The sequence below is a fragment of the Achroia grisella genome, unplaced genomic scaffold (genome assembly GCF_030625045.1).
Source record: "Achroia grisella isolate CSIRO2021 unplaced genomic scaffold, CSIRO_AGI_Agris_v1 utg149, whole genome shotgun sequence".
Lineage (NCBI taxonomy): Eukaryota > Metazoa > Arthropoda > Insecta > Lepidoptera > Pyralidae > Achroia > Achroia grisella.
Genome location: NW_026712644.1, coordinates 4,832,919 through 4,859,224, shown reverse-complemented (window position 1 = coordinate 4,859,224; position 26,306 = coordinate 4,832,919). Strand labels below are relative to the sequence as shown.

At 34.4% G+C, this 26,306-nt stretch overlaps 1 protein-coding gene across 1 annotated transcript; it reads right to left on the bottom strand.

The window, feature by feature from the left end:
• Positions 1 to 7,987: 7,987 nt before the first annotated feature.
• LOC131840846 (uncharacterized) lies at positions 7,988 to 25,361 on the bottom strand. Its single transcript, XM_059189040.1, has 9 exons — positions 25,328 to 25,361; positions 25,121 to 25,198; positions 22,967 to 23,167; positions 21,157 to 21,331; positions 20,247 to 20,330; positions 19,191 to 19,657; positions 18,573 to 18,601; positions 17,612 to 17,817; positions 7,988 to 8,550 (listed from the first exon to the last, which is right to left on the bottom strand). The coding sequence occupies exons 1-9, from the start codon at positions 25,336 to 25,338 to the stop codon at positions 8,014 to 8,016; spliced, it is 1,788 nt and encodes a 595-aa protein (XP_059045023.1). The 5' UTR covers positions 25,339 to 25,361; the 3' UTR covers positions 7,988 to 8,013.
• Positions 25,362 to 26,306: the final 945 nt, after the last annotated feature.

Below are 26,306 nucleotides of genomic sequence, written 5' to 3'. Positions count from 1 at the left end.
ACGTCCGATGGTCGCGGGTTCGATTCCTCGCACGGCACAAACATTTGTATTCACGAGTGTGATTGTTTGTATCAGTCTGGGTGTTTTCTATGTATAATATGTATGTATTTACAAAATTTATATATATGTATATGTATCAGTTATATAGTACCCATAACACAAGCTTTAGCTAGCTTAACTTGGGTCTAGATGGCGCTGTGTGAATTGTCCTGAGATAAAAATAATGATTATGACGGTGCGGTTAATTTAGTGCCCCCTGGAAACTCATGTTCAAATCCTGGTGAATTTGTCGCAATGTGCTGACCTGACCTCATGCTCATCTTATCCTCCACTGGTGCCCCGCCAGCGTATACTGTGAGCGCAGGCAGGTGCACCATTACATTATAATCCCTTAAAAAAATAGGGTCATCAGTCCACATTAATTTTAGTATATATTTTAAGAATTAACTCAGTGTTGTGTATAGGATGCGCGACCTCATTCAATCTACAATTATCTAGAACACTTTGTTTCGGCCTAGATTTTCACATCATCATTACATAGTATAAAACAAAGTCGCTGTCGCTGTCTGTCCGTCCCTATGTATGCTTAAACCTTTAAAACTATGCAACGGATAATAGATAGTGGTTCAAGAGCAAAGTTTATATGTATAATACATGTGCATCCGTGCGAAGCAGGGGCGAGTAACTAGTGCTTCTATAGTAATAACACAGATAATATAATATTACATAGTAATAATAACTATTTATGTAATACTAGCTGTACCCGCGACTTCGTCCGCGTGGAATTAAAATTTAATTTTCTAAAATAAAAGTAGCCTAAGTTACTCCTTATTACATCAGCTACCTGCCAATAAAAGTACCGTCAAAATCGGTCCAGCCATATCAGAGATTAGCCCGACCAAACAGACAGACAAACAAAAATTGTAAAAAATGTTATTTTGATGTATGTACTCGAAGATATCTTCGCTAGCTTTCCAGTTTCACAGTAGGTTTCACAGTTCTAATTTATTTTAATTCACAACACAATGCGCGCGCGTCATGGCCGCCGTACAGTCGGTTCAGTACTAGGTAAGGGAGGGGAAGGAAAGACGCGAGAACACAAACTAACGGAGTCTAATATAATAATCTGTGCTACGATGTTACAGGGTAGATTTTGAAGCTGGACATAGAAACCGCTACGCACTCATTCGTTTTTACATAATGAAGCACCAGTACATCAGTACCCATTTTTAATGATAACAACTCATAAATAAACAACCTTCAGCAATGATAACGTAGAGGTCAAAACTTTACGTCAGAGATTTTCAGTAATCAGTCGTTTTTAAAGTCATATGCTTAGCAGGAATGAGGACCATGTCTTATGGAAAGTGTATAATATGAATGTGGATGGATGTAAAGGTAGGGGACGCCCTAAGAAAAGATGGAGGGATTGTGTGAAAGATGATATGAATAAAAGAAGAGTATGTTCAGATATGACGACCGATAGAGAGCAGTGGAAGAGAATGACATGCTGCGACCACAAATAATGGGATAAAGGCAAGGCAATGATGATGCTTAAAACTTATTTTTCAGACTTGTTTATTTATTTATACACTCTTTATTGCATCAAGAAAATTATATTAATAGAGTAATTATATTTAAAAGGTGCAAAAGGCGGTTATCCCCTATGCAAATATAAATTATTTAAAAGAGCAACACACAAGTTTCTCGCTCGTTCTTCTTGAGATGAGACAGCTTTCCGAATGAGCGGTAGATTAAAAAAAATGTTATGACTATTCAAAAGTGCTTCAATGTAAGTTTATTTGAATAAATGATTTCTATTCTATTCTAGGCAAGTTCAGGGTATTTAGTGACTGATACATGTGTTTCGGTATGACACCTGTAGTTGAGAGGACGATTGGGACTATTGTTACTTTTTGTAAGTGCCAGAGTCGGTTTATTTCTGTGTGTAATTCTTTATATTTTGTTATTTTTTCGGCTATCATACAGCGATATCAATCAGGTATCCAGTTTTGTTGGTTTTGTTTATTAGTGTAATGTCTGGCCTATTAATGGGGATAACCTCTCGTAACCTTCGTTCTTGTAGGACCTTGCTTCTTCACATTCCTGACCATCGTACTAACTTCATTTCTTGCTCCTTCGCCATTCAGGCAATTAAACACTGGAATGCGCTGCCCCTTGACATTAAATCTATTAAAAATAAATCTCATTTCAAAGCTAAATTACGAGTTCATTTTCTACGCAATGTGCAATCATAATTAAATTTCTGATTCTCCTTATTTATCTCTTTCTTTTCCGCTCTATTCAACTTATTTTTTGCCTCATACATGGGTAATTTTCCTGTATCTAAATATTTAATCCAAATATGTATATGTGTATATATTTATTTATGTGTCGTATCATCGTATGTAAATATGTATGTCTAATAATATGTATTATTATAAAGTTACCATGTATTTATTCTATAATGCGCCGCTTACTACCTACTTAATTTGCCTTATGGTTGACTGGTAGAGAACGTCCTTAGGTGTTAAGTTCGCCATATGTACATTTATATATTGTATTTGTGCATTAAAGTTTAAATAAATAAATAAATAAATTAATTATTATTATTATATGTCATGTAAGTATGATGCAGACGAAGTTACGGATGTCAGCTAGGTTACAATATTTGTGAAGGGAGTAGTGCGATCGTGTTTTCTATTGAATTTATAGTTCTTATTGATACGTTTAACGATATTTATTATTATTTATGTAACTATACTGGTATGTATTTGTTTATTATTCATTTTATACTTTAAACAGAAATAAAAAAAACAAAATTTATTTTTAGAAATATAAATAAATAATGATAATGTAAATGATAAATATATATTATATATATAATATAATATATAATATATAAGTTTATTTAAGCAGAAAGAGTAAAACTATACTTCTAACATTCTAAAAATCACAAAAACATATAGTGTCAATTTTCGAACTTCGCTTGTTCCTACTGTCCGTCAACGTGTTAAGAATCTTCATCAGCACAAGTCGAATGCGAATCAAATGGATTGAATATAATGAATTGGCGCGGTTTTGTTCAGAACTAAGCCAAGGTTGACTTGTACATACATTAAAAAACATTTTTTTTTCCTTCTCGTTACGTCACAGACGCTAACGTAACAGTGTGTTCTACTTTTTTAGTGGTATGGTTGGTGAGCAGGCACAGACGTTTTGCATACAGTTATATGATTTTATGTGCCTAAATATCATTACATAGTATAAAACAAAGTCGCTGTCGCTGTCTGTCCGTCTCTATGTATGCTTAAATCTTTAAAACTATGCAACGGATTTTGAAGCGGTTTTTTAATAGATAGAGTGATTCTAGATAACGACCTCGGTGGTATAGTGGCCTAGCACACCGCTTTACGTTCGACGATCGCGGGTTTGATTCCTCGCAAGGCACAAACATTTGTATTCATAAGTATGATTGTTCGTATCGGTCTGGGTGTTTTCTATGTATAATATGTATGTATTTACGAAAAAAAACATATCCATGTATTTGTATCAGTTGTCTAGTACCCATAACACAAGCTTTAGCTAGTTTAACTTGGGTCTAGATGGCGCTGTGTGAATTGTCCTGAGATTATTATTATTATTAAGAGGAAGGTTTATATGTATAATACATGTACACCCATACGAACCGGAACCGGGGGCGAGTAGCTAGTGTTTTATAAAATTCGTTTGCGTGTGTACCTCAGTGTAGCCTGCTTCAGCTTTGTAAGATTTATCTTCTTATATATAAAATTCTCGTGTCACAAATTTTAAAATCACTAGTATCCTGACGACTTAGGCGTAATGCCGGTTAGTCAGGGAGAGAAACACCTCAATGCCTACAATATTCGCAATTATCTATCTCTTATTTGTTTTTATAATAATATCAACACTTTCGCTCCAAAAACTCCCGCTGCCTCCGTTCAATCGTCCGTCATCCACTTGTCAATGTCACATAGATTACTTTGGCTCTGGCCTCTGACGTTCCGTTTCAGGTTACATGATTATTGGCTTTACCATTTTTAATTAATGGTGCGTCACACGATAGTTAACACAAAGATTACTTGAATGACGAGCGTGCATGGCAATAGGTGTTCATGTACGGGATTTTCATTTAATGTTAGACATAGACACCTATATAAATATACATTGTAAATATAAACCAATTGAGTTTCTTGCCAGTCCTTCTCAATTGGATCTATATACCGAACTGGACGGTAGGGAAAAAAATATATAATGTAAAAACTTTACGTTCCTAAACGGCTAAATTGGCCTACATGAATAAATGATTTTTTAATTTTGATTATTAAAAAAAAAAGATACTTCGCATACCCCTCCGAAACGGTTTGACCGACTTTTATGAAATTGTACATACACATTCAGTAAGCTTTTTTTTCGGACTACTCTAATGCTGTTGGCCGCAGCTGGCCTTTACAGCTTCACCGGACGATTCAGTAGGTCTGAAAATCGGTTACTATCTTCATAACCCCGAATGATAAGGTTTGTTCTCCCCTAACATTTCTCTTTATAATTTGTTCACCCTTCTATCACCAACCCCTATTTTTAATAGCGATATTCGTTCTTCAATTTATACGGCAAACGTTTGACGGGACAGCTAGTAATATTAAATATTTAATTTTCGCAAGAAAAAGTAGTCTGTGAACGATCAATGTGTCAAAATTGATCATAGACTGAAAAAAGATAACAATAAACACAGATCAACACTGACATGTCATTAAAAATCATTTATGGCACAAAAGATTTTTAATAAATTACCACCGGACTTGAGGAAAATGCCCTTAAATAAATTAAAAAACACCCTCATACTCCTCATTACTTAAAAAGGAACTTTCAGTTCCATTCTAAACACCCGGGTTCTGAATTACGCAGCACAAGAAGCCTCTGTCTTACCTTCCCACCTCATTCTTCTAAATATTACGCTGATTCTTTTACTGTACAAGCTATTCGTCTCTGGAACTCCTTACCACTTCCCATTCGATCAGCACAATCATATGCCATTTTTCAAAAATTATTAAAATCGCATTATCTATCCCTGTAATAGAATAATAACACGTCCTCTCGTCCATTATTATGTAGTATATGTATGTATATTGTATGTATTGGTGTGTAAGTTTATTTATTTATGTTTATAAAATGTATGTTTATCTATAATTGTATAATAAATACAGTGTTTAGTGCGCCTCCTACCTTCTCTCTTTATGTAAATACTCTCTGTTAGCACCGGGTTGTCTGTAAGAGATTGCTGATAGCGATAAGACCGCCTTTTGTAAAACATTTATTTTCATTGTTTTATATCTGTCCTATGTTTATGTATGCGCAATAAAGAGTTATTATTATTATTAAAAACCTAAAGGGACCCCTTTTAATAATATATTTTAGTCATCATATTATATATTTTTTTAAGCTTTTTAATTTTAGGTTCTTAGTTGTACAATTAGGTTATGTAAAAATCGATTATATTACTGGTTACTGGACAAGTGTTTTTATGACATCAAAGAATATTTATATGATGAATGTTGACTCTTTTTTTTATTACTATTAATATATAATTAGAATGGTACATAAGACATTAATTTTAAATTATAATATTATAGATTATTCCATTTTAATATACCCAAAATTTGCATGCCCGTAAATTGGGGCAATTAAACAGTTGCCAATAATATTATTACCTAGACATATTACTGAATATCTAACTGTATAATACGCAAATAAATAAAATTCATTTCATTTAAAAAAAAAAAACTCCAGTTCTGCTGATCCAATTTTAAAAATTCTTTCACTATAAGAATAATATTATTAGGAGCTACTACAGTACATAAAGAGGTAAAGTTTGTCTGGTCAAACTCCAGTTCTGCTGATCCAGTTTAAAAAATTATTAATATAAATAATCTATACATATAAATAAAATTGGAGTGTCTGTTTGTAATATTGAAACAATCGTTTTTTACTACATGCATATGAATATAAATACGGTACATACACTAAAATAACATTTTTTTACAATTTTTGTCTGTCTGTCTGTTTTTTCCGGCTAATCTCTAAAATGGCTGGACGGATTTTGACGGGACTTTTATTGGCAGGTAGCTGATGTAATAAGGAGCAACTTAGGCTACTTTTATTTTAGAAAAATTTAAGTTAAATTCCACGCGAAGTCACGGGAATATCTTATATATATATTAGCTGTTCCCGCTATAATTGTATATAATATATAATTAAGAGTAAATAACCTACAGAGTAGGTATGTTTCAATTCGACTACAAAAAGATCTATTGCTCTGACATTATACAGAGCTCATGCGTGACCGAATGACCGCCATCTTTTGCCTTTCTCTTTAAAAAAATATAAACAGGGCACAGAGCAGTTGAAACTGCCTAAGAATAAGTAACATGGAATCCAGATTAAAATAACAATAAAAACAAATTATTATATAAGATATATTTATCACATTTTAGCTTTTATATTTATTAATGAACTAGCTGTACACGCGACTTCGTCCGCGTGGAATTTAACTTTAATTTTCTAAAATAAAAGTAGCCTAAGTTACTCCTTATTACATCAGCTACCTGCCAATAAAAGTGCCGTTAAAATCCGTCCAGCCATTTCAGAGATTAACCGGAACAAGCCAAAGACAAAAATTGTAAAAAATGTTGTTTTGGTGTATGTACCGTATTTATATTCATATGCATGTAGTAAAAAACTGTTATTGCAATATTACAAACAGACACTATAATTTTATTTATATGTATAGATGTATAGATTAGAAAATAATAATCCTGGACATTCACACAATGCCTGGAAAGTCACAATACATTTTATACATAGAAAAGGTAGAAAAAGTGTGTTAGTAATGTGGACTGATGATCTTATTGCTAGCAATGTACCATGTCAGGTTGACCTCCACGCGGCTCTCCCTGGAAACCATCGTGATAAATTCCTGGTGAATTTGTCACGATGTGCTAACTGACCTGACCTCATGTTCATTTTATCATCCACTGGTGCCCCGCCAGCGTATACCGTTAGCGCAGGCGGGTGCACCATTACATTATCATCCATAAAAAAAATATACATAGAAAACACCCATATCGATACAAAGAATCGTAGTCATGAATACAAACGTTTGCATGCGAGGAATCGAACCCGCGAACAACAGTAATAGGACGGTGTGCTAAACTGCTAGACCACCGAGGCCTGTAATTTTTTTATGTCAAAATCTGTAGATAACATCCAATGTACAAATCTAAGTATCTATAACAACTCTATGGTTCCCGCCAATCGGTTTCTAGTCTATGGTCTAGATCAGTGATTGCCAAAGTGGTCTATATCGACCCCAGAGGTCTATGACAAACTGCAAGGGGTCTACGACAGTGGCCATCTTGTTGTTTTAACTTTATTTTTAACACTAAACTTTACTACAGTTAGAAATCTACAAAAAATCATTACCAGGTAAGAATTGGGGGTCTACCCAAAACCGAAAAATATGGTGAGGGGTCTACGACACATAAGTTTGGGATCTCTGGTCTAGATTGCAAGTGTAAAGTAAACCAGTTCGCAGTTGAGGTAGGTCTGAGGGAGATATGGGGTATAGCACGTCTAACGAGTTATTACGAGGTACCCAAAGTGCAGGCAAGACGAATGTTAAGATTGTATATTTTAATCTTAATAATAATAATCTTAGGATAATTCACACGCCATCTAGACAGGGGCGGATCTACCTAAGGGCTTTTTCGGCTGCAGCCCAGAGCCCCAAGGATACAAAGGACCCCCAGTCCCCACTGAAACGATATTTAGAATATAAATTATAAATAAATAAATAGCAGGTTGTAATTTAAATAGATATTATGTAAACTGGGCGAAATATAATGGTAAATATCAACTAAATGTGATGAAGGATTATCTAGTGATAAATAAAAAAAAACTTCCTCAATTTCTTTATTCACAGATCACGTGACTTCACAACTGTTTTTCATTGCCATCTGTTTCTTTAACTGAATTTATAATAATTGTCGACGGATTCCCACAGAGATCTGTGGAAATATTAGCCTGCGTAACTGTTCCTAAACTAGTATCACTTTGAAGTACTTTATCGGGCATTGTAACGTAATAACTGGTACTAGGTACCGGAACAGTAACTGAAGTATCGTTTTGATTGAGCATAGACGTTTTCATTATTAAATTAACGATTTCCATTTGCAACTGCATAAACTTTTCGTTCGGTAATTTCTTTAACAAACAACCTATGTATCTCAGGAATCCTTCTAGTTCATCATCGTTATCTATTTTAAGTTTCTTTTTACGTATTACAACCTCTTCGGACGAGGTGCTGTCGCGTTCCCGCCTTTTTTGCGATGTGAACTTCTTTAGCGGTTTCGAACTGTTCTTTTTGGGTGGAGATTTTTCTGCTTGTCTCTGCTCGTCGACGTAGATCACGTTACTAAATATGTCTTGTTCGTTTTCGTCGTCGCTGTGGAACGGCATGCGGTCCTCTTCCTATAAAATGAAAATAATATAGTTAATAGACATTAATATTAAATTAAAAAGTAAGCAATTGGTGATTTTAAAAAAATAAGGGATTTAAAAAATAAAACTTCTATCTAAATATATATAACTCAAAGGTGACTGACATAGTGATATATCAGCGCACAGCCCAAACCACTGGACTGAGAGAAGAAAGAAAGGATTTTGATTATTTCTACCCCCAAGGGGATAAATAAAATAGGGGATGAAAGTTTGTATGAAACTTTGTCAATTTTAAACCGATTGAGCTGAGACTTTGCTTGCACAAAGCTACTATGTCGTAGGCATCCCCTAAGAAAGGATTTTGATAAATTCCACCCCTAAGGGGATAAAATAACGCGAGCGAAACCGCAGCCAACAGCTAGTTATTTATAAATACATTGTGTAAACGTAATAAGAACGAAAATTGAATGATTATTATTTTAATTTGTAAATTAAATAAATAATAATTCATCGATACGATATTGAAACGTTTGTTAACTATCGTGTGACGCACCATTAATTAAAAATGGTAAAGTCAATAATCATGTAACCTGAAACGGAACGTCAGAGGCCAGAGCCAAAGTAATCTGTGTGACATTGACAAGTGGATGACGGATAATTGAACGTAGGGAGCGGGAGTTTTGGAGCGAAAGTGTTGATATTATTATAAAAACAAATAAGAGATAGGTAATTGTGAATATTGTAGGCATTGAGGTGTTTCTCTCCCTGACTAACCGGCATTACGCCTAAATCGTCAGGATACTAGTGATTTTAAAAGTTCAGAAGCGGTACCAATCCCGCCTACAAATTCTACCGTAAGGTAATTCTGACTAGAAGTTGTGGTAAGTGAATTTACGTTAATAACACGCATACCATTAAACGCAGTATCTCACTTGTTTTATTGAACTTTTGGATGAACTGCTTTCTACATATTAAATAGATTTAGTATGTACGATAACTTGCGAGAGTAATGACATGACATGTAGCACGATATTGTGGTATACAATATACCTAAGAAAGAAGTATTATGAATACATTAAGTATAAAACAACATGGATATCTAATTAGTTTAAAATACAGAGTAACTATTGTTATGTTATTAATGCCTATGATAGAGTATGATAGGATATCAACAGATTAGAAACAGTTACATTAACTATGTTGACATACAGGTTGAACATGAGAACACATACCATGTTATACATATAAACAGTGTAATGGTATTGCTGAGTTTGTTGCTAATTCACAGTAAATTAGTCAAACTTACTGTTCAGTATTGTGTGTTTGTTCTACGTGAATTGAATTGAAGAATTGTTATTATTTCTTTACATAGGTACACATATATGTTTGATGATCCCATTTCAGATAAATGACAATCACAGGCATAGCCCAGGTATATGTCCTGATTGTGGTTATATTCCCAAATTGAGATACTGTCATATATATATTATATTGGTTGATACTTTGATATGTGTTTATTAATTGAATTAATAAAGCATATTAATATAGATAGACACAGTATATTGTTGACATAAACTGATACAAGCTACATAACATGTTATATTTCATAATATTACATATTAAAGACATTTTAGATGCTATCTCATGATTAGCTGTGAAGCTCTCAGTGAAAATAGTACTTAACTCTGATACTACAATTATTATATTTATTTCTTGCTGTGTTTTGAATTTTATAAATGTATATGTATATATGTATATATATATAGCAATGGCTAACAATTGGTAGTAAACTCCAATGTTAAAAACCGAATAACTGTAAACTATTATTATTAATAGTTCCTTATTTAATTATTAATTAGTATAAAATCCAATTGAGATCTATTAGGATCCTCAAGGTTATCATAATCATATGATATTGATTATTAATGTGTTGAAAAAGCACCTAGAGATGATATCCAATTCCTCAAAGGTGTCATATTATGCTGGAATTATATATTATATGTATGCTCATATTGAATGTATTATATGTTTGAGCAATTGGTTCACTTCTTTGATGCTTCTCTTGAAATTCATTAGAATGGCCTTTAGCAGCCATTGTTGATCAATAAAGGTACTTAAAGGTCCTGTGCAGGTACCTGTAGCTATGTACATTTGTCATTTGTTTAGTAAGTGATTGTTGGAATTTATAAGCACCCAATTAATATGTGACATGTTAGAAAGTGATAGATTACAGGTAAGACTATTCTTACATGGTTCAGTTTTGTAAACTATGAAGTTGTCTTTTAACCTAAAGAAAGGCTTTTGGTAAAGCCAGAAATGAATGTTGTTGGCTGAATGATTGTATTATTGATTGTACAAGAAACCTGTTGAATTTTCTAAACAATACTTGAGCAACAAGTTTATCTTTAAATTTACTATTAGTGTTATGAATATGAATAAAAGTTTTTGGAAATAAGTTAATATTTGTATACATACAGAATGTTTGGATATATATATTGAGTCGCAACAGTGAGAGTATTTGCCTTTTGATGAGTTATAACTCTCCATACAGTAAATTGCACAAAATGTCATGATTTTATAATATGAATATGTACAACATAAGACAATTGTTATCACAATAATGAAAATAGACTATTGTAATATATTGCAATGTATTGCTATATTGTCCAATCTTGTGTACTGCATAAGCTAATGAACTGAAGATTTGCTGCAAGGATCTGATCTTAAGTTATCCATTGAGTTTTATTATTTAGTGTCATTTGTAGAATGACAGTACTAAGAAACTATAAAGTGGACAGATTCATTGTTAAATCTGTATTGGAATTGAAATGTCAACCAAGGAGGAAATCATAATTGTTTAAATTCAAATTGTATTATATATTTGTGAAGTACAGATAATAAAAAAAAAATAGAATATATAGAATATATTATTGAATCTTAATATAAATAAATGTATATCAGAAGATGATAATAACAGATTTAAAGCATTCATGAGTTAATAATGAACTCATCTTGAAGTTAGCACATGGATTGTGTCAAACAGTGTGGTCTAGGATTGTGAAATTTGGATAATAAACTTTATAATTCAGATATTATGACAGGAATATATAAGTAAAAAAAAAAGAAGAATAGGAAAAATCCTCAACATCTTGTGAACACAAGTTAATCACTGCAAATGTAACTTAGATTGAAAGTGAGATGTTGGTATCCGTTGGGATGAACAGTGATTCACAAGCACAGTATCAGTATAATTTATAGAAGAAAAAAAAATATATAAATAGCAATGATTCAAAAGAAGATTGTATCATATGTACAGGTATAAATACATATAGTAATGCCTAGTTAACATTTAAATAGTATTGTGATTGATTGGATTGTATGACGCCATATAATGAAATGAAAAATTTATAAGCCAAGAGACCAGTGATAGCCAAAGAATATATATATATATATAAGAAAATGGCAGAGACGACAGACAAAAGAAAAGTAGGACAGCAGAAAAAAAGATAAGCAGATGACATAAGAAAAAAAAAGGAAACAGCAGGAAAAGACTGGATGCAAACTTCCATAGGGAGAGACGTGTATAGTCAGTATGGACGAGCTGGTTTATGAATATGGATACTGGCGCAATTTATGAGATTTTTATATGGTTTACTGATGGATAATAAACTACTTTATGAATAGCATATATGTAGAATGAAAAATAAATACTGCATGGTCTAAGTTGTAAGTTTTACATGTTATAGAGAAGTATTTGTTGAGAAAATGTTTGCGAGCTGAGCCATTGTTGTTTAATTATAATGGTATTATAGTGAATACAAATTTAAGAAGCACAGGTAGTTAAAAGAAAAAAAAAAACAAAAGGACAATTGATTGTTGTTAAATGTATGAGCATTAAAGTTTTGAAAAGTGTACATGGGTATATTAGATTTAAGTTGAAAGGATCCTATTGAACCTATAACTGTTTTAAGAGACCTTTATATCCAATGCAAATAAAATGAGAGAGAATATAAGTTGTGGAAGTAAGGCTTAGGTAATTTAATCCCAGGAATATATAAGAAAAGTTACTAGAGGATATAAATGAAAGTTAAGATATAAGAAAGTTAAATATTGTTAAGGATTACAGTTTACAGTTATAAATTACTGTTGTAGATGGTTTTGCCAATTTTGTTAATTTCTAGTTAACCTTTGTTAAATCTTGAGATATTGTATCTATTAAGATTTTAATTGATTAAAAAAAAAAATAAAAGAGAATAATCGAAGCGTATAATGCTAAATTAACGAGCATGTAAGAATTGTTGGTATACATGTTGACTCAATTGACTTAACTTTTGACATAATTGTTGAGTTGAAGTAAAATAAAAGTGTTAACTAAGGCTTTTAATAGTGACCTCATCAACATATAAGAATTGATGTTGTCACTTGCATAGCATACGAGAACGGATGTATTAAATAAGTGAGGGTGTTTTAATGTTGAATTGTACAAAATTACAGGTGTAGAGATATTGGAAGTTTATAATAATAACGGTGATGTTGTTTTCAAATATTTGGTTGATATTCATCAGATAAATAAGATTGAATTCAATTTAAAGCGTTGTCTTTGACGACGACGGAAGTTAAAATTTTTATAAGTAATGATCAACGCAATCAAATGCTGGGCATTTGATTCCATAGATTAGTCTGAGCACCTATATGCACTTGTATGTGTGGCTGAACGCCCTTTGGAGAAATCGGATTGACTGTTGTACTAACGAAATAGTTTAAATTGAAATTAATCCTTTCAGAACTGATTTTATGTGTCTGGAATTTAAATATAACTAATGGCTTGATAACATGGTCTGCTAGTAAGCAGAAAGTTACAGCCGAATACGCAGAATATTTTAGAAAATGTGTTGTAATTAATGGGAAATTAGAAGAGGTGCTAATTTATAGAACCCAGACACCGTATACAGACACTTTAGAAATATTATGAATAAAGCGCTCGAGGTGTACAAGATAGTTACACTGCAAGATTGTAGTAAGGACGATCACAAGGTAAAATTTGATACACCTCGATGGAAAATAGTCGGTAAATATACGCGGTGAAGAGTTGTACATGAACGAATAGATCTGAAAGATTAAGGAATGCTAGTGATACAATGATGAGTTACAATCGATGACAAGCTGAATTATGAGCAAAATGGCTAATAGAACGGGCGGTTGATATGACAATGAAAATGATTTGCAATACTTCGATGAAATTATGAGATTAATATAATAATCATATGACTATGAATACGATTTATGGATTTTAAGGTAAATGATGGTGATTTAGATTTGATGATATACTGATGAGATGATTGCGCTGAGATCGCGGCTGATGATTCCGTATACGTTAGTTCACGGAGAAAATGGGGATCCGCGTGTGCTCAATGCGACGTACAACGAACGACTCGCTTGTTGTTGATGCTACTCAAGATTTGGTAGATAATAATAGGAGTAGGGTATGTGGTAGTAATATATTGCAAGTTCGTTCAGAAATTGATAGATATATATCAACCAGATATATAATTCGAATTTGGTACATAAATAAATTGAATTAACTTATGATTAAATGTTATAAAGTCCTTTAAAGCGTTGGAGAAATAGTAAAATGGAACCTAAAATGGAAATCCAGTTCTTAAAGAAATGTAATAGAATAAAAAGTAATAGTAAAATTTGATGGGAGTGCATATAACCCATAGTTGAGTTGCAATGTAGAGCACTTGAGGCTGAAGTAAAAATAGCATAGTACCATAAAGAATATGACTAGTTGGAGGCCGTAACTCCTTGCGTGCGCAAGCGGTGAATGCCTCATTGAGAAAATGACCAGTTGTTAAATATTTGATGTGTTTCAGTTGGAGGCCGTAGTTCCTTGTGGCGGCAAGCGGTGGCTGAGTCTAATGAGAATCTGACCAGTTTGAGGCCGTAGCTCCTTGTGTGGGCAAGCGGTGGCTGAGTCTAATGAGAATTTGACCAGTTTGAGGCCGTAGCTCCTTGTGCGGGCAAGCGGTGGCTGAGTCTAATAAAATCCAGATCTGTTGAGACCGTAGCTCATAGTGGGCAAGCGGTGGCATTTTTTTAATGTTTTGTTTTAACAGGTATTTCACTAATTAGCTAGGCAGCCGTGTTTGCAGAGATGCTGACTAGTACCTGGTGTTGAAAAATTAAGTGATACAACTTAAGGCGGAAAAATATAACAAAGACTGAATTCATGATGTTGAAATGTAATGTGTAGTTGTCAGTGGCAACTTTCATTACATTTTAAGTATGTAAATTATCTCAAACTAAATTTTATATGATTTTAATTTTATTATATTACCCGATGTTAACTGTTATGATAATATCGAATGAGGCCCTTCGATAACGTTGGATGGCCGAAGTGGCTACGAATACCATCGATTAAATATAAAGTGAATAGTAGGCTTACTAAACTCACGTTCGTTTAACGAAAGTTGGTAATTCGTTTTATGGAGATTGCGCAGGGTTTTGCAACGGACTCCCGGAGTCTGTACTCAATTTGCCAGAAAAAGAAATCAAATGTGTCATAAAATATTTTCTTTGTAAAAAAAAAAAAAGGCTTATTATAAAATTGAAGAATTTATAAATGTCATCATTTATAAATCAGTGTTTTTTTAGAAAATATCTAACTTGAAATTCATAGCGCTGTCAATGTTGTCTGATTGAACGGAGATTAAGTGCGTAGCGGTTTTTATGTTGATTGCCGCATGCCTAATTTTTGTTGTTAATTAAATATAAATAAATCAATATTTATTTATTCTTCTTGTGATGAAATTGCGTTCCGAATGAGCGATAGATTCAAAAAACCTGACTACTCAAGGGTGCTTGTGTTGAGTTTATTTGAATAAAGATTATTTCTATTTCACATTAATCTGGAACAGTGGGTTTTGGTTTATGTTAAACTGGTGTTGTAAAGAAAATTGAGATCAGTATCTACAATCATTTATAGTCCCCTAAATGTACAGGGTTCAAAGGGTGCAATAGATTACTTGACCAGTGAGCTGATGGTATTATTAAGTAAATCATAACTGAAATTCAATGAATTATGTTATATTAAAATAATTCTCTGGTAAATCAAGAGTATCGTCGAAGTAAAATAGTAGTAGTAGTATTGAGGGTATTAGAACCACTTGAATAATATTGACCTGTTATTTTCTATTGGTTAGGTGAAGGCAGGCAGCGATTTTGTTCTAATTTTATGTCACGAGAATATTACTTTCCCTTTATATTTTTTTTCTCTATATATGTAGGTAATTAAGTTTTACCTTTTGTAATGTGACATGTTAAATTTATCCGATAAAATATTCACGACGAGAAAGGTCAAGTTCTATTTTGGAGGTATAAAAAAAATGCAATGTTCATAAGATCGGAAACTTACATTGTGATGGTGATATGTTACAGTCTGACTCATAGAAGTCAATCACCGCCAAATAATTGTTTGTTACTCTAAAAGGTTGTTCATGTTTTTGGGTGATTTGGATTATGTAAATTAATATATGTTATGTTATATTTTCTGCATTTCTGAATGCATGCCGAAACTTAGCTCTGTTAGTATTGATTTTAGATTGTAAACCTTTGACAGTATATGAAGATAGTCAATGTTATGAAAGTAATGTGTATCTTTAGTTTATTTAGTTTAGTATTTGTTATATGAACCTGTAGACACTATATCCTTTGGTAAGCATGACTACGCTCATCAGTTACCTATGTGTCTGGGCCAGACACTATTGCAGGATGGCCGACTGTTAACTATCGTGTGACGCACCATTAATTAAAAATGGTAAAGTCAATAATCATGTAACCTGAAACGGAACGTCAGAGGCCAGAGCCAAAGTAATCTGTGTGACATTGACAAGTGGATGACGGATAATTGAACGTAGGGAGCGGGAGTTTTGGAGCGAAAGTGTTGATATTATTATAAAAACAAATAAGAGATAGGTAATTGTGAATATTGTAGGCATTGAGGTGTTTCTCTCCCTGACTAACCGGCATTACGCCTAAATCGTCAGGATACTAGTGATTTTAAAACGTTCAAGCAAAGAGCATATTCCTTTTTAAAAGGCCGACAACGCACTTGCAATTCCTCTGGTGTTGGTGCTCATGGACGGCGGTAATCACTTACCATCAGGTGAGCCGCATGCTCATTTAACCCGTGTTATAAAAAAAAATGTGGACTGAAGACTCAGTTATTACCAATGTCCCATGTCATGTTTATTTCTACGCGAAATTTCCCGAAAAACCATCCGTCTCAGCTTAACCTCCATATGGTTTTCGCTGTGTGAATTGTCCTGAGATTATTATATTGGGTAATTTTGGCTTGAACGGTTAGGCAGTGAAATTATAGGGTATAATAAAAATACCCAAAGATAATACCCACAGTGTTGGGAGCAATGGGATTCTTAGTAATGTAAATTATTGAACCCATTGCTTGCAATGTACCATCTCAGGTTGACCTCCACGTGGTTCCTCTAAAAACCATCGTGATAAATTCCTGTTGAATTTGCCACGATGTGCTAACTGACCTGACCTCATGCTCATCTTATCATCCTCCACTGGTTGACGACCTCGGTGGTCCAGCGGTCTAGTACACCGCTTTACGACCGATGGTCGCGGGTTCGATTCCTCGCACGGCACAAACATTTGTATTCATGAGTATGATTGTTTGTATCGGTCTGGGTGTTTTCTATGTATAATATGTATGTATTTACAAAAAAAAATATCTATGTACTTGTATCAGTTATCTAGTACCCATAACACAAGCTTTAGCTAGCTTAACTTGGGTCTAGATGGCGCTGTGTGAATTGTCCTAAGATTATTATTATTATTATTATTACTGGTGCCCCGCCAGCGTAAACCGTTAGCGCAGACAGCTGCATCATGCCATTATAATCCATAAAAAAATATATAGCAAAACAGCCAGACCGGTACAAACAATAGTCGAAACGTTCATACCGTGCAAGGAATCGAACCCGCGACTCGTTATTAAAGGTGAGGCTGTCGAAAATAAAATTACATATGGAATGATCTATGTAAGTGCTGGCGGAAGAATTACCTGTTCCTGATCTTGATCTCTGACCAGCTTCTGATGCTTCTCCTGCATGTGTGCTCGCTGCGCCTCCTCCCGCTGCGGGACCGAGGAGTGGCAGAGCACGCATCTCACGCGGCCACCTGTCTGCAGCTCGAAGTACGAGTTCAGGTCGTCCTGCTTCGAGGAGTTGTCGGATTCCTCGCCTGCGTGGAACAGAACTGACATGAGTGCTGTAGTTTTAGTTAATATGTGTATAAGATAATAAGAAAAAAGTTTCATACAAACTTTCATCCCCTATTTTATTTTACCCCCTTGAGGGTAACATTTTTACAACATTTGAATGTAATATTTATTTATATTTAATCAACAGCCTAAAAAATAAGTTTCAAGCTTCTATCTTTAAAAATGACAATGCTTCCATACAAACATTCATCCCTTTCAATACATCTACGTAGGTCGCAGTTCTACAGGTATTAAAACCTAACAATAGTCAAAACCCTTCAATAAAAAATTAAAAAATAATCTAAAGTAGTAGAGCAACGGGTATATATATATATATAGTTTCATATTCATTTCTTTTCTATCTGCAATCAGCCCTTCTGACTATAATCAGATTGTGTGGTGTTATGGGCATATGGACGGAAGACGCAGCGTGGGAAGGCCTCCAGCAAGGTGGACCTACGATCTGGTCAAGATCGCTGGAAGTCATTGGATGCGAGCAGCGCAGGACCGATCGTCGTGGAGATCTTTGGGGGAGGCCTATGTCCAGCTGTGGACGTCTTCCGGGCTGCGATGATGATGGGCATTTGGAGATGAGGCACATCCAGTGAGGTGCCATCTCATTTATTTTTTTCAGATGTTGGCAAGGCGAGCCCTTTTTAGCCTAGATGTTATTTGTGCTTAGTAGTTTCAAAGCTAACTGGTTCTTAGGGTCGGCTAATTTGTGTTTATATTTTCCACAGGCTGTCTGTATCTCTTCTTTTACAGTTGGCATTTCTAGGTATGTATGTACTTCTGTTTTATGAACTATATAAGTTGCAATACACTAGTAAACCAGTAGTCACGTTAGTTTAGGTACGGTAGGGAAAAAATTATAATGTAAAAACTTGACGTTCATAAGCGGCTAAAATGTCCTACATGGAATAAATGATTTTTTAATTTGAATTTGTTTATAAGCAAATTTCGTGTTATAAAACTTAGATACATTTTTTTTATGGACGATAATGGAATGGTGCACCCGCCTACGCTAACGGTATACGCTGGCGGGGCACCAGTGGAGGATGGTAAAATGAGCATGAGATCAAGTCAGCCCATCGTGACAAATTCATTGAGAATTTATCACGATGGCTTCTAGGAACCGCGTGGAGGTCAACCTGACATGGTTTAGATACATTCACATCGCTAGAAATAAGATCATCAGTCCACATTACTAACAATCCCCATTCCCTCCAACTTACGATATATTGGACTTTGAAATGTGATGTCACAATATTTGGGACCCCTCCTTTCCTTGTCATGACGAAATTTATAGATAACCCCTAACTGGAAAAAGGTTAAAAAAAATAAAAACAAATTACATATTAAAAAATATTTTATTTGTTACATCTCCACAGTTTCAATGACGGCCCCCTCAACTGTGACATATTCCTGACACGCCTGTTCCGTTTTGTGCGGCTGTTCCACAACTGTTATTTTATACCCGTTCCGTGTCTGCGTATCGGACGTCAGTTGCGCGTCGATGATTTGCTTAACAAAATCAGCCTGCAGCTGACTCGATACTTCTCTCGGTAACTGTTTCATTAGCGATATTAAATATCGGGCAAAATGTTCCAAACTGTCGTTATCCCGCGTCCGAAAGTGTCGTTTTCGATATCGTTCGTTGGAACTGTTACTTTTGTTACTGTTATTTTCATCGACATATATACGTTTTCGTTCCTTTTTTGAGCTGTCACTTAGTGGAACTACACGTTCGCGCGCTTTTGTCGATAGTTCGCGCCTTATTCTTTCTTTATTGTCTTTGGTTATGTTGTCATCGTATTCATTTAAAAACACTGAATCCTCGATATTAGTCTGAAATGAACGCAATTCTTATAAGTTATTTTTAAACATCCTTAATAAAAATGGAATATTAATCAAATTCACCGGTTTTCAATATCATTATTACATAGTATAAAACAAAGTCGCTGTCCCTATGTATGCTTAAATCTTTAAAACTACGCAACGGATATTGAAGCGGTTTTTTAATAGATAAAGTGATTCAAGAAGGTTTATATATATAATACATGGTGTTAAACCTACTATGAAACTGTGTGAAAGCTAGCGAAGATATCTTCGAGACCCTGAAGCCCAAGAAATCCGCAGAACCATACCGGTACGTGACTGACGCTTCCACCTATTTTTACCTATATATATAGAGAGTAAATTCCCTAACATTTTGGTAGTAGAGTAGTTTCCCAAACACATGGACACCAGTGCGAAGCCGGGACGAGTAGTTGATTATAAACGCAAATAGTGAAGTTATATTCCATTACCGCGCTATTTACTTTTTTTTTCAAATTTCGAAGTGACCGCGCCGCGGCGCCTATCAGAAAGAAGGCGATTTAAAAAAGTAAAAAGGCGGGAAAGTGTTGTAATGTACAATGATTTTTATTTGACATACCTGTTCGTCATCCACGTCTTCCCCATCTTTGGTCTCCTCAATTTCATACAATTGTCCATTACGGGATATTATAACTTTTTTCTTCTGTAACAATTAATTCGTATTAAATCTGACTGATGTACAAACTCGTCTGTGTGCAGGGATTTTATGGATATGAAATTTCGAATATAAGAATGATTATTATAGGACACAGTCACCTAGATAAATCAAAATAATAATTGCATTTAATAATGTCTAGTAAGACAAATTCAATATTGTCTACTAAGCACTGCTGTGTCTAAACTGTGTCACCCCACCTTACATTTTCCTATTGTTATTTAGTATATAAGATCATTATTTCTATGTACATATTGTCAGTTTATTATCATCTGTAACATACATCGTCTCGACCAACAACATCGTATCATTTACCCGCAACAATTATTATACCGGATACGGATGCGGATATGAAATTATTTCATCCTTATCTCATCCATGTGATCCTTACTAATATTATAAATGCGAAATTAACTCTGTCTGTCTGTCTGTCTCGCTTTTACGCTGAAACCACTGAACCGATTTAAATGAAATTTGGTACACAGATAGTCTATACCCTGACAAAAGACAGGCTTTTTAATGCGAAATAAAATTTGTAAGGGTTTGAAGGGGGATATGAAAGGTTATATGGAAGTATTGATATATTACGCAGACGAAGTCGCGGGCGCAGCTACTTATTTATATGTATGACCCGATGAACTTCTTATCACTTGCCTTTTAATATAAACTATATTAATGTAACCCATTTGTATTTTAGACCTAGCAGCTGTATAAAGGCATCATCAGATAACACAAGCTCTGCTTCGCTTGCAACTAGATGGTGCTGTGTGAATTGTCCTGAAATATGATTAAGTCAGTAATGTTAAAGAAATACCTCACTCAAATCTATATTAGGATGAGCTCTCCCTAAGTGTCGTTTTAAATTTGTCATCGACGTGTGGTACGACAGTCGCTTCTTGCAAATAAGACAAATAGCAACTTTCTTTACTCTATCCGTGCTTTTGAAATACGTCCATATTGTTGATGTCGAAATCGAGTTCGCTGCTGACCTGTGGACAAATTTTAAGTTACTTACAGTGCTTTCGCTTCCCAAAACCACCAATTTTAAATCTCTATGAACAAATTGTAGTCACGTCAGAAACGAGATAACTGTTTTATGCTTCGATACTTTTAACTAGTTTCATAACAGGCAGTGATGAGTTAACTGAACAGTTACAGTAGTATTTTAAAAAAACCCCCTAATTTAATTTAGTTACTACCGTTATAACTACTAATATTATAAATGCAATAGTACGTCAGTCTGTTCCTTATGCTTTCAAACTTCATATCTTTAATGTATCACATATATTATCCCAAATATACAGAACTGGTGAAAAGTATAAATGTAAAATTTAATGCGGTTCATTTTACGTTAGTTTCGAATTCAAATACAAAATATTATATTATGTAACATTGAACGTCAAATAGCATATTTAATAGAAAAAATATTTACATAATTCATTACTAACTACTTGCTGTAACCCACTGTAAGGTCTTTACAGCTTCACCGGACGATAAGGATCGAGTGCAGATGGGATTCCAAACCGCGGAAGAACTTATAGAGCAGCTACGACACCGGGGGCGAGGCAGATGGCACTCAAAACCAAAGGAAGGACTTATGGAGCGGCTGAAGGCAAACTCCCGCCTGACGGATATGACTTTAGTCTGAGGACAGCAAGGGTTCGAATCTCGTCTTAGGCCGTCGTAATTTCGACCACCGTTTGAATTGGACGGGGGGTCGATCGGAGAGGAAATAACGGACGATAGAGGGCGAGTACAGATGGCACTCCAAACCAAAGGAAGGACTTATGGAGCGGCTGAAGGCCAACTACCGCTTGACGGATATGACTTTAGACTGAGCAAGAGTTCGAACCTCATCTTAGGCCGTCGAATTTCGATCCCCGATTTGAATTGGACGGGGGATCGATTGGAGAGGAAATGATCAAGTTATCTTACTGGATACGTCGAAGGACTTATGGAGCGGCTGAAGGCCAACTCCTGCCTGACGGATACGAATTTAGTCTGAGGGCAGCGAGGGCTCGAACCTCGTCTCAGGCCGTCGTAATTTCGACCATCGTTTGAATTGGACGGGAAATCGATTGGAGAGGAAATGATCAAGTTATCTTACTGGATACGTCGAAGGACTTATGGAGCGGCTGAAGGCCAACTCCTGCCTGACGGATACGAATTTAGTCTGAGGGCAGCGAGGGCTCGAACCTCGTCTCAGGCCGTCGTAATTTCGACCATCGTTTGAATTGGACGGGAAATCGAGAGGAGGGGAAATGGCCAAGTTATATTACTGGATACGTCGAAGGACTTATGAAGCGGCTGAAGGCCAACTCCCGCCTGACGGATACGAATTTAGTCTGAGGGCAGCGAGGGCTCGAACCTCGTCTCAGGCCGTCGAATTTCGACCACCGTTTGAATTGGACGGGGGGTCAATCGGAGAGGAAATAATGGACGATAGCGGGCGAGTGCAGATGGCACTCCAAACCGCGGAAGAACTTAAGGAGCGGCTGAAGGACAACTCCCGCCTGACGGATACGACTTTAGTCTGAGGGCATCAAGGGTTCGAACCTCCTCTCAGGCTGTCGATTTTCGATCCCCGATTTGAATCGATAGGGAAAATGGGCAAGTTATCTTACCTGGATACGTCATTATCTGATTCGCTTTCTTCTTCAGGTTGTATGGCGATGGGATGCTTCCTTCTCACATGCTTCATGAGGTTGGTAACTGATGACATGTAGGAGAGACTGCCGCCGCATAATTTGCATGTTGCTATGTGTCTCTTGCTGTCTTCTATCTCGAAGTACTCCCACGCGACACTTACGTTTGGTCGTCTATTACTGTAAAAAACAAATGATGTTTACTCAAATTTTCCGGAGGTCGACTTTGAACGAAGTCGTTTGACTTTGTACAAAGTCATATGATTTTGAATAAATATATATATATCTCATATGTATATTAGAAACTAGATGTTCCCGCGATTTTGTCCGCGTTGAATTTAACTAGTTTTTTCTAAAATAAAAGTAGGTAGCCTAAATTAAGTACTCCTAATTACATCAGCTACCTGCCAAAAAAAGTCCCGTAAAAATCGGTCCAGCCATTTCAGAGATTAGCCGGAACAAACAGACAGACAGACAGACAAAAAATTGTTAAAAACATATTTTGGTATATGTACCATATTTATATTCATATGCATGTAGTAAAAACGGTTATTTCAATATTACAAACAATGACTGTCTGTAATAATGAAATATAGGTTTTGTTTTAATTTATTTATATATATATATATATATATATAGATAATATATGACATATACACAACAACACAACCAGCCAACCAAAACCAAACACACGCGAAAGTTTGTGAGTAATATTAGTTACTCAAAAAGTACTCGACGGATTTTGGTGAAACTTTACAGTACTATAGCTTTATACACCAGACAAATACATAGGCTTTAATTTAAGAAGAAATTATGTAAATAAATATATAACGAATGTCAAGTGATCATATTAAAAAATTTATTGAAAAATTAACGTCATTCTCGATGGTCTCATAAACAATATTTTATAATGGCTGTGGTAATCCTAAGAGGCTTTACTCGATATATAATATTTAGACATGATTTTACTTTAATATTAATATTTTTTTAATAGCAATAACCTCAAAAAAGTTCTAATATATCTATTATTATTTCGATTATATCGCATGCCTCTTACTTGATATAATTACATTAATTATTTATATAAAAAATCATCTATTAAAAAGAGCAACACACAAGTTTCTTGCTCATTCTTCTTGTGATGAGTCTGCGTTCCGAATTAGTGGTAGAATCAAAATATGCCTATTCAAAAGTGCTTGTAATGAGTTTATTTGAATAAAGATTATTCTATTTCTATTTCTATTGAGATTATTATATTGTAAATCTTACGCGGGATATTTTCACTATTAAAAAAATATACCAAATCATACAAACTTTCAATGTCTAGGACAGGACAGGCGAACCTTTATGCATCAACGTACCATTTTTTCCAAAAAATGTTTAATGGGGTCATTGAGGTGCCATCAAATAATTTTGACTTTCTGATTATTTGGAAAATAATAATAATAAATACTATCAAAACGCTCTATGAAATAAAGTAAACAAGAGATACATTTTGGATTGTTTTCATTACACGCATAAATTAAATTACTGTAAAATTAGTGTGACTTCTGTTGCAGGTTAGATGACAAATAATTTATGTCAGGCTTGTACGATGTTACTTTTAGCAAAATGCATGCTAAACTGGATTCATCTGTCAAACGGTTTCTAACCGAGTTTTTAATGTTGTTTATTTCTGAAAATAATGACTCGCAGGTATAGGATGAAAATATTGTTAAAATAGCATGAGCCAGCTTCTTCAAACAGTTTTATGATCGACGACGTGCCCAAAATATTGTGTCGCGTGCCGTCAATGGCTCGCGACATTGGTTCGCTACCCTGGTCTAGGAGAAAATATTCCCGCGTAATATGCAATAATAAATAATAATAACCTATAAATTTTTGAAAGTTATCTATGGGATAAAACAACTTCAATATCCGTTATGAAGAATTCCAACTAAGTATACAGCTATAACGTTGCTCGAATTTATATTTAAAAATATAATTTGAATGAAATAGGAACATGTTATAAGTACGTGTTATTTACAAAACAGTATTTGCTATTGACGTTTAATCTGTAGTGTAGTATTCAATATTTACAAGTTATAACGACGAAAATATTAGTTTAAATTAATGAACAATGTAAATACTCACATTTTCTTTGCTTCCAAAAAAACTTCATCAATTTCTTCGTCCGAACTCTTATCCAAACTGTTATTCTTGTCTTCGCTACTGTTGAAAACACATAATATTACAAATTCAAGTATTCTATTCTATCAAAATAATAAACAAACGTAAATAACAAGTATTTTGGAACAGTTAGTACCAGTACTAGATAATTTACTAGTATGTAACACGTACCTGGGCTCCATCTTGCACGCTTGAGTATCGTGTTTTTTTTATTAAGTGTTGCCCGCTACGATTAAATACTACCATAGATAAATTACTACTTGTATTGCTGATTATTGATGCTGTAGGCAATAATGAAAGAATAATTTATGGTAAATGTAAGAAATTAATGTAGTTATTATTGAAATAGGTTTTAAACATTCAGAATTAGTTATAACCTAGTATCTAGAGTCGATAAATTTTTGCCGCGCTACATACGCTTGCAATTGTCAATTTTAGAAGATTTGTAGTCTGTATTTTATTAGTTACTAACTACTCGCCCCGGCTTCGCACGGGTGTACATGTAATATATATATAAACCTTCCTCTTGAATCACTCCATCTATTGAAAAACACCGCTTCAAAATCCGTTGCGTAGTTTTAAAGATTTAAGCATACATAGGGACGGACAGCAGGGGCCTGTAACTTTGTTTTATACTATGTAATGATGTAGAGATTATTATAAAATAATATCACAGCTACATAATGCAATAACTGAATTATACTTCAGTTATTTAGTCGTCAGGTGGAATATTTTAAAGCATATTCACTCTAAACCCAATTCTGTTGAAGCTAACAGAATTATTTAGAGTGAATATGCTTATGAACAAGCAATTAAGATTATTTTGTAGCAATGAAATAACTTCTAAAACCACACTAAATATGGATTATTATTAATTATATCCTAGATATCGTTATATATATTAATTTAAAAAATTAAAAGAGAAACACGCAAGTCCCTTATTCCTTCTTGTGAGGAGTCTGCGTTCTCAATGAGTGGCAAAATAAAAAAATATGACTATACATTAAAAAGTGTTTATATTAAGTTTACTTGAATCTTAATAATATCATAAATGCAAAAGTTTGCCAGTAGGTGGATGGATGTTTGTTACTCTTTCATGCAAAAACTACTCAACGGATTTTGGTGAAACTTTACAGTAAAATAGATTATA

What these genes read in the sequence shown, in the direction of transcription:
- LOC131840846 (XM_059189040.1), bottom strand. An exon ending in AAGACGTGGATGACGAACAG is followed by an intron (nt 19,658 to 20,246) that starts GTATGTCAAATA and finishes CGTTCATTTCAG; the next exon opens with ACTAATATCGAGGATTCAGT. An exon ending in GTCATTGAAACTGTGGAGAT is followed by an intron (nt 18,602 to 19,190) that starts GTAACAAATAAA and finishes TTCATAAAACAG; the next exon opens with AAGTACATACATACCTAGAA.